Source organism: Cherax quadricarinatus, chromosome 14, assembly GCF_038502225.1.
Source record: "Cherax quadricarinatus isolate ZL_2023a chromosome 14, ASM3850222v1, whole genome shotgun sequence".
NCBI classification, from domain to species: Eukaryota; Metazoa; Arthropoda; class Malacostraca; order Decapoda; family Parastacidae; genus Cherax; species Cherax quadricarinatus.
Window position 1 is genome coordinate 40,868,537 of NC_091305.1, and position 14,164 is coordinate 40,882,700.

General features: G+C 40.3%; 1 protein-coding gene across 2 annotated transcripts in view; it reads left to right on the forward strand.

Annotated features, from left to right (window-relative positions):
• Positions 1-14,164, forward strand: part of LOC128698468 (uncharacterized) — a 113,894-nt gene that overhangs the window by 29,096 nt on the left and 70,634 nt on the right. Inside the window, exons 4-5 of one of the 2 annotated variants that reach the window (XM_070084973.1) lie at positions 2,284-2,437; positions 7,444-7,658. In XM_070084973.1, the coding sequence (XP_069941074.1) occupies positions 2,284-2,437; positions 7,444-7,658 (369 nt within the window). The remainder of the gene's footprint in view (positions 1-2,283; positions 2,438-7,443; positions 7,659-14,164) is intronic. The other variant, XM_070084974.1, reaches the window with a different exon arrangement.

Below are 14,164 nucleotides of genomic sequence, written 5' to 3' on the forward strand. Positions count from 1 at the left end.
TAGCCCATCTATCCTCCAATAGCTGTTTATATCTTACCCTAACTGCCTCCTCTTTTAGTTTATAAACCTTCACCTCTCTCTTCCCTGATGCTTCTATTCTCCTTGTATCCCATCTACCTTTTACTCTCAGTGTAGCTACAACTAGAAAGTGATCTGATATATCTGTGGCCCCTCTATAAACATGTACATCCTGAAGTCTACTCAACTGTCTTTTATCTACCAATACATAATCCAACAAACTACTGTCATTTCGCCCTACGTCATATCTTGTATACTTATTTATCCTCTTTTTCTTAAAATATGTATTACCTATAACTAAACCCCTTTAAATATAAAGTTCAATCAAAGGGCTCCCATTATCATTTACACCTGGCACCCCAAACTTACCTACCACACCCTTTCTAAAAGTTTCTCCTACTTTAGCATTCAGGTCTCCTACTACAATTACTCTCTCACTTGGTTCAAAGGTTCCTATACATTCACTTAACATCTCCCAAAATCTCTCTCTCTCCTCTACATTCCTCTCTTCTCCAGGTGCATACACGCTTATTATGACCCACTTTTCGCATCCAGCCTTTACTTTAATCCACATAATCCTTGAATTTACACATTAATATTCTCTTTTCTCCTTCCATAACTGATCCTTCAACATTATTGCTACCCCTTCTTTAGCTCTAACTCTCTCAGATTCTCCAGATTTAATCCCATTTATTTCCCTCCACCGAAACTCCCCTACCCCCTTCAGCTTTGTTTTGCTTAGGGCCAGGACAATTGGATGAACTATCAATGTTAATTCCAAAAGTAGATTATGCTTGTGACTTCATAATGAATGCAGATCCAAACATTTCAAAATAAAAGTTATCTTTTCTTTACCTTATATATGGTACATTGTTTATTTACAGCTGTACTAAAAATCTCTACTAGTACAGTAGGAACCCTGTATCTGCGGGGGATACGTTCCAAGGGCCTGCTGTGGATACCGAAACCGTGGATAGTAGCAAACCCTATATATAAGTCCTATGCATACCTATTGTAAAGTTTAATTGGTAAATTATGCACAATAAGTGGAGAATTATCACTTCTTCACTGATGGGAAGCACTTCACAGCTTCTCTTAGTCATTGAAGTATTTTTGGGCCACAATAAACAGTGGATAACTGAAACTGCAGATTCCAAATCAGTGGATACTGGGGTTCTTACTACAATTTTTTTTTTTTCCCCAACAAGTCGGCCGTCTCCCACCAAGGCAGGGTGACCCAAAAAGAAAGAAAATCCCCTAAAAGAAAATACTTTCATCATCATTCATCACTTTCACTTCACTCATACATAATCACTGTTTTTGCAGAGGTACCCAGATACAACAGTTTAGATGTGCTGTAACATATCCCTCCAAACTGCCAGTATCTCAAACCCCTCCTTTAAAGTGCAGGCATTGTACTTCCCATTTCCAGTACTCAAGTCTGGCTATATAAAAATAACCGGTTTCCTGAATCCCTTCACTAAATGCATGTATTACCCTGCTCACACTCCAACAGATTGTCAGGTTCCAAGAACCATTTGTCTCCATTCACTCCTATCTAACATGCTCACGCATGCTTGCTGGAAGTCCAACCCCCTTACCCACAAAACCTCCTTTACTTTCCCCCTCCAGCCTTTTCAAGGACGACTCCTACCCCGCCTTCATTCCCCTACAGATTTATACGCTCTCCATGTCATTCTACTTTGATCCAGTCTCTCTAAATGGCCAAACCACTTCATTTAGAGAGAATGGATCAAAGTTTGTAAGAGTTTCTTGTGCATTGATTTGTACTAAGCAAACAGCTAAGTATTTTTGTGATCCGATGCATTTAACTGTATTGTTGGAATGCAGTACATTAAGACACATTATAATAATACCTTGAGCATTACAGTATTGTATAGTACGGTATTATTTTGACACATGATAACCGAACTATGCAAGGTGTCAGAATAAAAGTCTCATCCACTGAAGCTATCTAGTAGAGCTTTAGAGTTCTTCTGACTTAAAATGAAAGTTGCTCTGGCTTACCACTGTTTATCACAGTTCAGTAGTTTACACCTCAAATCCCCACCAAAAAAGGTAAGTAAAATTTCTGTAAATTTTGTACATTACCACAGAATTACAGCACATCACTGTACTATAGTACTGCTGTTATAATAGCTATATTTGTAGTCTCATTTCATATTTATTTTGGGTGGTTGATGTTAATATCAAGTTTATTACTGCTGTGAAAAAAAATAGCAAACTTCCGTTTTGTTTCTTCAGGCTTCAGAAAGACATGTTTGGCTGTGTTTACAGTCTGGAAGAGCAGTAGTGAAGCAAGCTGTAACACTTGCAGTGAGCTTATCCGGCTTAGTGCCAATTATGGTACAGGCTCTGGCAGCCATTCCACAAGTGTGCCATGCTCTTTTACCTACAGGTGAGTTTATTGAGTAGTTGTAGGCCCTAGTTGATTGTTGTGTGCCAAGCAATTGTTTGTAGGGTCTTAAGTGATTATTACTATGGGAGAAGTGTAGTAATGTATGTACATGATGTGCATTGGGAGGAATACAATAAATTACATACATTCATGATGTACATAATAGTGTTGGTAGAATTTCCGACAATATGTAAAGTAAAAGGACACAAGTGCAGTTAATGTGACATTTTTATTGTGGCAACGTTTCGCTCTCCAGGAGCTTTGTCAAGCTGTTATGGTAACAGCTTGACAAAGCTCCTGGAGAACGAAACGTTGCCACAATAAAAATGTCACATTAGTTGCACTCGTGTCCTTTTACCTTACATGATGTACATAACTCATGAATTTTATCTTCTTGTTTCAACTTATGAGCAGGTTACTTTCCTTGCATTTCAACTTATGAACAAGTTGCTTATAGAAAATAATAGTATAAAGGAAAGATATGTTTCATGTGTTGGCATTGTGGCTCCGCTATTATAAAGTATTAATTGGTTCGTATGTTTACTGTTTGCAAGTGTGAATGCTTGTAAGTTGGTGGCTGTAAGTTGGGAATCTTATGTACCGTGACTACCCCGTGAATGAAGATTCTTTACTTTATTAATGTGTGAAGCCAGTTATTCCACACAGTTTGTGCATAAATATTCATAGGATGAATTTATAGGTGACTATGTTTAGCAGAAATTTCAAAAACTATATTTAAAGTTCAGTTTGGTTATAGTACTGATTTTAGATAACATGTGTCCCCTCACCCCATAACATGTTTAACCTGATGGCTCTCTATTTGTATGAGGCTTTAGAGATTAAGGCATCACGTCAGGTGTAACTTTGTGCATAAATTATATCGAGTTAGGTTTCATGGATGTATTGTCACTGTAGGGAATCTACTATACTCGTGTTTGTTATAAGACCTCTGAGTAAATGTTTTCAGTATTATTTATTCTCTCCGTCAGAGAAAGTGCAGTTCCTGTAATCATTGCTGTACATTTTATACCTGTGATTAACTATTTTCAATCTCATTTGGAGAAAGTAGTTACAGTGGACCCCCGCATAGCGACCTTAATCCGTGCAAGAGGGCTGGTTGTTATGCGAAATGTTCGGTATGCGAATGAATTTTCCCCATAAGAAATAATGGAAATCAAATTAATCCGTGCAAGACACCCAAAAGTATGAAAAAAAAAAATTTACCACATGAAATATACATTTTCCTACACACAAAGAGAAGGATACATGCACAATAGTAGAGTAGTACATGCACAATATATATTGTGCATGTACTACTCTACTAAATGAAGAATAAATGACACTTACCTTTATTGAAGATGCAGCAATGACTGATGAGACACTGTGTCCTGGGAGTGCCTTTTCCTCCTGAGTACTGTAGGTCCTGTTTGGCATTTTCTTCCAGAACAGGCCTTATCACACTGTGTATGCCACTACGATTCTTAAATCTCTCAAACCAACCTTTGCTGGCTTTAAATTCACCAATATGAGCACTAGTTCCAGGCATTTTTCCCTGTTCACCTGGGTGTTAGTCGACTGGTGTGGGTTGCATCCTGGTAGACAAGATTAAGGACCCCAATGGAAATAAGTTAGAGTCCTCGATGATGCACTGACTTTCTTGGGTTATCCTGGGTGGCTAACCCTCCGGGGTTAATTGTTTCTCGGTAATTGTTTCACGTTAAGCCACACCAACAACACTCTCTCCACATCTTCGAGTAATACAGCTGATGGTGGTGCAGCAACAACAGCTGTGGTGCAGCTGACCATGGTGCAGCAGCAGCTGTGGTGCAGCAGCAGCTGACTGTGGTACGATAGTATTTATCACCCTTTTTACCACAGGGTTGGCACTAGAAGCTTTCTTTGGGCCCATGGTGGCTTATTTAGCAGTTACAAGCACTATAAATAATGGAATAATACAAAATGTATCGAATGTATGCATGCAACCGGCCACCCTGGCTTGTAAACACTGACGGCAAGGCAGGCGCTCAGGCTGGACGGACAGGTTCAGGACGAGTCATGTTCAGAGACAGCTGATGGTGCAACAGCAGCTGACCGTGGTGCAGCAGCAGCTGACTGGTCCAGCAACAGCTGACTGATCCAGCAACAGCTGACTGGTCCAGCAACAGCTGACTGATCCAGCAACAGCTGACTGGTCCAGCAACAGCTGACTGGTCCAGCAACAGCTGACTGGTCCAGCAACAGCTGACTGATCCAGCAACAGCTGACTGATCTAGCAACAGCTGACTGATCCAGCAACAGCTGACTGGTCCAGCAACAGCTGACTGATCCAGCAACAGCTGACTGGTCCAGCAACAGCTGACTGGTCCAGCAACAGCTGACTGATCCAGCAACAGTTGACTGATCCAGCAACAGCTGACTGATCTAGCAACAGCTGACTGATCCAGCAACAGCGATTCTTAAATCTCTCAAACCAACCTTTGCTGGCTTTAAATTCACCAATATGAGCACTAGTTCCAGGCGTTTTTCCCTGTTCACCTGGGTGTTAGTCGACTGGTGTGGGTTGCATCCTGGGAGACAAGATTAAGGACCCCAATGGAAATAAGTTAGACAGTCTTTGATGACACTGACTTTTTTGGGTTATCCTGGGTGGCAAATCCTCTGGGTCCTAAGAAGCAAGATCACCACCCAGCTAGAAACCCATCAGTTACACAACCCAGGGCAACATGGGTTTAGAACAGGTCGCTCCTGTCTGTCTCAACTATTGGATCACTACGACAAGGTCCTAAATGCACTAGAAGACAAAAAGAATGCAGATGTAATATATACAGACTTTGCAAAAGCCTTCGACAAGTGTGACCATGGCGTAATAGCGCACAAAATGCGTGCTAAAGGAATAACAGGAAAAGTCGGTCGATGGATCTATAATTTCCTCACTAACAGAACACAGAGAGTAGTCGTCAACAGAGTAAAGTCCGAGGCAGCTACGGTGAAAAGCTCTGTTCCACAAGGCACATTACTCGCTCCCATCTTGTTCCTCATCCTCATATCCGACATAGACAAGGATGTCAGCCACAGCACCGTGTCTTCTTCCTTTGCAGATGACACCCGAGTCTGCATGACAGTGTCTTCCATTGCAGACACTGCAAAGCTCCAGGCGGACATCAACCAAATCTTCAAGTGGGCTGCAGAAAACAATATGAAGTTCAACGATGAGAAATTTCAATTACTCAGATATGGTAAACATGAGGAAATTAAATCTTCATCAGAGTACAAAACAAATTCTGGCCACAAAATAGAGCGAAACGCCAACGTCAAAGACCTGGGAGTGATCATGTCGGAGGATCTCACCTTCAAGGACCATAACTTTGTATCAATCGCATCTGCTAGAAAAATGACAGGATGGATAATGAGAACCTTCAAAACTAGGGAGGCCAAGCCCATGATGACACTCTTCAGGTCACTTGTTCTATCTAGGCTGGAATATTGCTGCACACTAACAGCACCTTTCAAGGCAGGTGAAATTGCCGACCTAGAAAATGTACAGAGAACTTTCACGGCTCGCATAACGGAGATAAAACACCTCAATTATTGGGAGCGCTTGAGGTTCCTAAACCTGTATTCCCTGGAACGCAGGAGGGAGAGATACATGATTATATACACCTGGAAAATCCTAGAGGGACTAGTACCGAACTTGCACACGAAAATCACTCACTACGAAAGCAAAAGACTTGGCAGACGATGCACCATCCCCCCAATGAAAAGCAGGGGTGTCACTAGCACATGAAGAGACCATACAATAAGTGTCAGGGGCCCGAGACTGTTCAACTGCCTCCCAGCACACATAAGGGGGATTACCAACAGACCCCTGGCAGTCTTCAAGCTGGCACTGGACAAGCACCTAAAGTCAGTTCCGGATCAGCCGGGCTGTGGCTCGTACGCTGGTTTGTGTGCAGCCAGCAGCAACAGCCTGGTTGATCAGGCTCTGATTCACCAGGAGGCCTGGTCACAGACCGGGCCGCGGGGGCGTTGACCCCTGGAACTCTCTCCAGGTAAACTCCAGGTTAATTGTTTCTTGGTATTCTCAATAAGCCACACCAACAACGGTGCTACAGCAGCAGCAGCAGCTGACGGTGGTACAGCAGCAACAGACGATGCTACAGCAGCAACAGACGATGCTACAGCAGCAGCAGACGATGCTACAGCAGCAGCAGACGATGCTACAGCAGCAGCAGATGATGCTACAGCAGCAACAGACGATGCTACAGCAGCAGCAGACGATGCTACAGCAGCAGCAGACGATGCTACAGCAGCAGCAGACGATGCTACAGCAGCAACAGACGATGCTACAGCAGCAGCAGACGATGCTACAGCAGCAGCAGACGATGCTACAGCAGCAGCAGACGATGCTACAGCAGCAGCAGACGATGCTACAGCAGCAGCAGACGATGCTACAGCAGCAGCAGCAGCTGACAGTGCAGCAGCAGTTGACACTGCAGTAGCAGCAGCTGTACCACCAATAGTAGCGATGGTTGATTGGGGTTTATTATACAACCTGGCCAGCTCGGAGACACGCACTCCACTTTCATACTTATCAATGATCTTTTTCTTCATCTCTATAGTAATTCTCACCCTTATTGCTGTAGGGTTGGCACTAGAAGCTTTCTTGGGGCCCATGGTCACTTATTTTCCAGAAAAAAATCACCAAAAACACTGTAATAATACGAAATGTTCCGATTGTATGCTTGGATGTTACCGCGGAGGCTGGCTGGTAAACAATGCCACCGGCGGAACATGTGAGCGTGGCTCAGGCTGCACATTGGACGCATCTCGGACGAAGGGCGGTGAGTGGGTTTTTGGGCGGTATGCGAGGCAAAATTTTTGCGATCAAAGCGTCCGGTATGCGGATTGTACGGTATGCGATGCGTACGGTATGCGGGGGTCCACTGTACTAAAATAATTACATTTTCCTAAATTAATTGAACTTACTTTTTTTTTTTTTTTTTCAGGGCAGACTCTTCTGGTTTCTACACTACTTGAACGGCAGCAAATTTGGTTCACTGGGAGGGAGGAGCATGAGTTCGCTTCCCTGGTGAAAGGCTTGTTAAAAGCCGGAAATGTCTTGCCGGCAGCTGAAGTCCTGAAGGTGATGATTGAGCCGTTTCTGCTTGTAACAAGTGGCAACGATTTGAATAAGTTAACTTTACCATTAAAATTACTTCAGGTAAGAACATTCTACACACTTAAGGCATTCTATTTATCATGCCTACAAAAATAATATGGACCATGAAGAATATAAGTTGCTATGCTGTTGCTGAAACAATTGACAAATAACCCACACTTAGAGAGAAAATTTTATAGATAATGTTTCAATCAATCTTGGATTATTATCAAGTCACAGCCGAGCGAGAAAAAACAGAGAAGACTAGAAAACGAGTCAGGAAGCAGAAGAGGGAAATGGTAGTAGTAATAGCAGTTATACTACTAGTCTAAAGTATTCTCTCAAATGTGGATTATTTGTGAATTTGGATCCTGTGTTTATCGGGTGATTGCATTATTTATTTATTATACTTGAACATATATCTCAACCTCAGACTGATGTCTTCTTTAGCTAATAAGTCAGTTGGAGGTCAGAATATTCAGATTATTCTTATTTCCTGTTTCTGTCACCATGTGGGATTTGTCCTGTCATTAACATTATTTATTGCACTTGTATTTGCATATATATATATATATGTATCTAAAAGACTACTTACACTTAGGTCACACTACACATACATGTACACATTTATTTATACACACTCATCTGAGTTTTCTTTGATTTTATCTTAATAGTTCTTGGTCTTATTACTTTTCCTTTTATATCCATGGGGAAGTGGAATAAAAATCTTTCTTCCGTAAGCCATGCGTGTTGTAAGTCAACTAAAATGCTGGGAACAATGGGCTAGTAACCCCTTTTCCTGTAAAGATTACTAAAAAGAATAATAATAAGAAAATTGTCAAAGTGGGAAGTCTGAATGTGCGTGGATGTTGTGCAAATGATAAGAAAGAGATGATTGTGGATGTTATGAATGAGAAGAAGCTGGATGTCCTGGCTTTAAGTGAAACAAAGCTGAAGGGGGTGGGAGAGTTTCAATGGAGAGGAATAAATGGGATTAGGTCAGGGGTTTCAAATAGAGTTAGAGCTAAAGAAGGAGTAGCAATAATGTTGAAGGATAAGCTATGGCAGGAAAAGAGGGACTATAAATGTATTAATTCAAGGATTATGTGGAGTAAAATAAAGATTGGATGTGAAAAGTGGGTTATAATAAGCGTGTATGCACCTGGAGAAGAAAGAAGTGTAGAGGAGAGAGAGAGAGATTTTGGGAAATGTTGAGTGAATGCGTTGGGAGTTTTGAATCAAGTGTGAGAGTAATGGTGGTTGGGGATTTCAATGCTAAAGTGGGTAAAAATGTTATAGAGGAAGTAGTAGGTAAATTTGGGGTGCCAGGGGTAAATGTAAATGGGGAGCCTTTAATTGAGCTATGTGTAGAAAGAGAATTGGTAATAAGTAATACATATTTTATGAAAAAGAGGATAAATAAATATACAAGGTATGATGTAGCACGTAATGAAAGTAGTTTATTAGATTATGTATTGGTGGATAAAAGGTTGATGGGTAGGCTCCAGGATGTACATGTTTATTGAGGGGCAACTGATATATCGGATCATTATTTAGTTGTAGCTACAGTTAGAGTAAGAGGTAGATGGGAAAAGAGGAAGGTGGCAACAACAAGTAAGAGGGAGGTGAAAGTGTATAAACTAAGGGAAGAGGAAGTTCGGGTGACATATAAGCGACTATTGGCAGAAAGGTGGGCTAGTGCAAAGATGAGTAGTGGGGGGGTTCAAGAGGGTTGGAATAGTTTTAAAAATGCAGTATTAGAATGTGGGGCAGAAGTTTGTGGTTATAGGAGGGTGGGGGCAGGAGGAAAGAGGAGTGATTCGTGGAATGATGAAGCAAAGGGTGTGATAAAAGAGAAAAAGGTAGGTTATGAGAGGTTTTTACAAGGCAGAAGTGTTATAAGAAGAGCAGAGTATATGGAGAGTAAAAGAAAGGTAAAGAGAGTGGTGAGAGAGTGCAAAAGGAGAGCAGATGATAGTGGGAGAGGCACTGTCAAGATATTTTAATGAAAATAAGAAAAGACTTTGGAGTGAGTTAAACAGGTTAAGAAAGCCTAGGGAAAGTATGGATTTGTCAGTTAAAAACAGAGTAGGGGAGTTAGTAGATGGGGAGATGGAGGTATTAGGTAGATGGCGAGAATATTTTGAGGAACTTTTAAATGTTAAGGAAGAAAGAGAGGCAGTAATTTCATGCACTGGTCAGGGAGGTATACCATCTTTTAGGAGTGAAGAAGAGCAGAATGTAAGTGTGGGGGAGGTACGTGAGGCATTATGTAGAATGAAAGGGGGTAAAGCAGCTGGAACTGATGGGATCATGACAGAAATGTTAAAAGCAGGGGGGATATAGTGTTGGAGTGGTTGTTACTTTGGTTGTTACTTTTGTTTAATAAATGTATGAAAGAGGGGAAGGTACCTAGGGATTGGCAGAGAGCATGTATAGTCCATTTATATAAAGGGAAAGGGGACAAAAGAGACTGTAAAAATTATAGAGGAATAAGTTTACTGAGTATACCAGGAAAAGTATACGTTAGGGTTATAATTGAAAGAATTAGAGGTAAGACAGAATGTAGGATTGCGGATGAGCAAGGAGGTTTCAGAGTGGGTAGGGGATGTGTAGGGGAAGTTTTTATTGCATTTATGGATTTAGAAAAGGCATATGATAGAGTGGATAGAGGAGTAATGTGGCAGATGTTGCAAGTATATGGAATAGGTGGTAAGTTATTAAATGCTGTAAAGAGTTTTTATGAGGATAGTGAGGCTCAGGTTAGGGTGTGTAGAAGAGAGGGAGACTACTTCCCGGTAAAAGTAGGTCTTAGACAGGGATGTGTAATGTCACCATGGTTGTTTAATATATTTATAGATGGGGTTGTAAAGTAAGTAAATGCTAGGGTGTTTGGGAGAGGGGTGGGATTAAATTTTGGGGAATCAAATTCAAAATGGGAATTGACACAGTTACTTTTTGCTGATGATACTGTGCTTATGGGAGATTCTAAAGAAAAATTGCAATGGTTAGTGGATGAGTGGGAATGTGTGTAAAGGTAGAAAGTTGAAAGTGAACATAGAAAAGAGTAAGGTGATGAGGGCATCAAATGATTTAGATAAAGAAAAATTGGATATCAAATTGGGGAGGAGGAGTATGGAAGAAGTGAATGTTGTCAGATACTTGGGAGTTGACGTGTTGGCGGATGGATTTATGAAGGATGAGGTTAATCATAGAATTGATGAGGGAAAAAAGGTGAGTGGTGCGTTGAGGTATATGTGGAGTCAAAAAATGTTATCTATGGAGGCAGAGAAGGGAATGTATGAAAGTATAGTAGTACCAACACTCTTATATGGGCGTGATGCTTGGGTGGTAAATGCAGCAGCGAGGAGACGGTTGGAGGCAGTGGAGATGTCCTGTTTAAGAGCAATGTGTAGTGTAAATATTATGCAGAAAATTCGGAGTGTGGAAATTAGGAGAAGATGTGGAGTTAATAAAAGTATTAGTCAGAGGGCAGAAGAGGGGTTGTTGAGGTGGTTTGGTCATTTAGAGAGAATGGATCAGAGTAGAATGACATGGAAAACATATAAATCTATAGGGAAAGGAAGGCGGGGTAGGGGTCGTCCTCGAAAGGGTTGGAGAGAGGGGGTAAAGGAGGTTTTGTGGGCAAGGGGCTTGGACTTCCAGCAAGCGTGCGTGAGCGTGTTAGATAGGAGTGAATGGAGACGAATGGTACTTGGGACCTGACGATCTGTTGGAGTGTGAGCAGGGTAATATTTAGTGAAGGGATTCAGGGAAACCGGTTATTTTCATATAGTCGGACTTGAGTCCTGGAAATGGGAAGTACAATGCCTGCACTTTAAAGGAGGGGTTTGGGATATTGTCAGTTTGGAGGGATGTGTTGTGTATCTTTATACGTATATGCTTCTAAACTGTTGTATTCTGAGCACCTCTGCAAAAGCAGTGATAATGTGTGAGTGTGGTGAAAGTGTTGAATGATGATGAAAGTATTTTCTTTTTGGGGATTTTCTTTCTTTTTTGGGTCACCCTGCCTCGGTGGGAGACGGCCGACTTGTTGAAAAAAAAAAAAAAGATCTAAAAGAGCTTTTAACTTAGCCCAATTTATAAATGTTTTGTACATGATAGATTGCTATTTTATATTTCATTCACATAATATTTATAATGGTTTGAGTTTTATACTTTAAATGTAAGAACATGCTCTTACTCTTATAAAAATACTTGATGTTTATTGTGTGTGTGTCTGTCTTAAAGATATATAAAGGTATATTAAGGATACAAGATATTCTGTTTAGATTATATTCATCTGTAGGATGTGCCACCAGTAGTCTACATTCACTTATCATTTCTTGATAGTAAAGTTATAAGTTAACTACCGTACCACATCTTTCCTGGTATTAATGTTTTTCAGCCACATTTGCCCATAGATGGCACCACCAGTGGGTCACATGAAGAACATAATGCTTTATCTGAAATTAATTTTGTTAAATTTGCTCCGGGGTTGTGTCATTAGTTGTTGGTGTGTTAGATATTCTGTGGACTTAATATTCAGCTTATATGGCCTACTAGCAAATATATCTGTCCCATGAAACTAATTTTAATAGAGCAAATAACTCAAAACTTAACAGGTGATCTGGAGGAAAATGTTTTTTTTAATTTCTTGGTATAATATTATGTAGAATTTGTATGTAGGGTTACATAACTAGTGAATCTTCAGTGAAAGAGATTATGTAATTATTAGACAGTTTCCTTTACAATATAATCCACATGGCACAGGCTGCCAGTGCACTGAGTTGCTACCTATATCTTACAGCAATACTGCTCTGGAAGCATTGTCTTCACTCACTATTATAAGGACAAAGAACTAAGCAGTGACACAGTAAGAATGAAATTCATACATTGGTTCAAGAGTTCATGAATCAGGAAACTCAGTTAGGTAATTCCCAGTGATATTGGTGTTACTCTTCTTTATGGCTCACTGATGCCGAAGGTTCTTGCCAATGTCTGTTGAAGACTAACAACATATACCTCATTCTTGTTTAAGATCTTTTATTAGCTGTACTTAACTATTACATACAAGATTATCAGCCATTATAAGAAAAAAATATTTATGTGACTGCAGATATTATCTATGAATTTGTATTTATGCTTGTATTTATCTTGTGTATGCTACTCAGTGCCCTAATGGCCACAAGTGTGACTACAGTACTATACTGCAAATCTTGACACAAATGTCCCAATAATATGGTGTCATTACTACACTGGATCATCAAGAACAGTAATGATATCAGGACGTTTATATTATTATTATAATGAAGGGGAAGCACTAAACCCATAGGATTATACAGCACCTGTGGGGGGGGGGATGTGGAATGTATTCAGACTTAATTCAGGAACTGGAGCACAGATCCAATTCCCTAGATCGGGAGCCCCTCACCAGCATCAAGGAATCTCCCTTGAGGGGCAAGGCCCTTACAGAAACTCTTCATGTTAAATTGATATTTTTAATCTTGACTGAGATCTGTCTTAAAGATGAACTTGTTAATATAACACATTGTAGCTATATAATACAATCAGTCTTTCACAACAGTGAACTGATCTAGAAAGTATTTTATCACTAACTGGGAAATATTATAGTGAATATATTTGTCCATTTTATTACCAGTTACCTCAAGTTTGTCAGCAGTTATGAAGACATTATTGCGGAACTAGCTTTTATTGAGATAATGTTTGCTCTTTCTTAGTACACTGGCCATCTCCCACCAGGGCAAGGAGACCAAAAGAAGAGAATACACACATTCACCATCACTTATTCATTTGCTGTCTTCCCAGAAGCATGCTGACAGAGTTCAACTGGCCTTATGCTCTATGTAGGGGCTTTATGAATTCATGACTTGATGAAGCTCTTCACAGAGCAAAATATTGTCCCAATTAAAGCTTGTTTATCATTTTGCCTTATCTTCAGTGATAACAATTGTAGTGCAGTACACTTGTGTTCGATGTAGCTGTGTCTAATCCTACATGACAGCCATTTGAAACAGTTCAATTCAAAATAGATGACATGGGGAGATAGTAGTCTTCTTGGTTCTTCAGACCCTTCATAGCAGAACAGAATATTTTCTTCAGAACATATTCTATGTACAGGTTCTGATGAACTGCTAGGTATCCTACCATTGGCATCTTAATCACCGGAGGCATCTGAAACCTCTAGGATGGGAAACTCATTGTACTTTAGTACTGATTCAGTAAACTCATTGCATTATTAATGAGTGTTTCAAGAACTGTTGAACAAAATCTCAATGGTTAGGATGTGAGTGCAGAGCATTTAAATTCCAAGACAGGGATGGCATAAGATTACCTCCCTGGTAAGTAGAAAGGTCCAGAGCATTGTATGGATGCTCTCTCATGGTTTCCAGGTTTATTACCACAAACATTATATATTCAGGAACAAATACTTACCCAGTTTTATTTACAAATTTCATTTTATAGTGTTCTTTTTTAACATCTTTACTAATTCCTTGCCTCCAGGGTTCCGTCAAATCTATGTTTGAAACTGTATATAGTATGTGCCT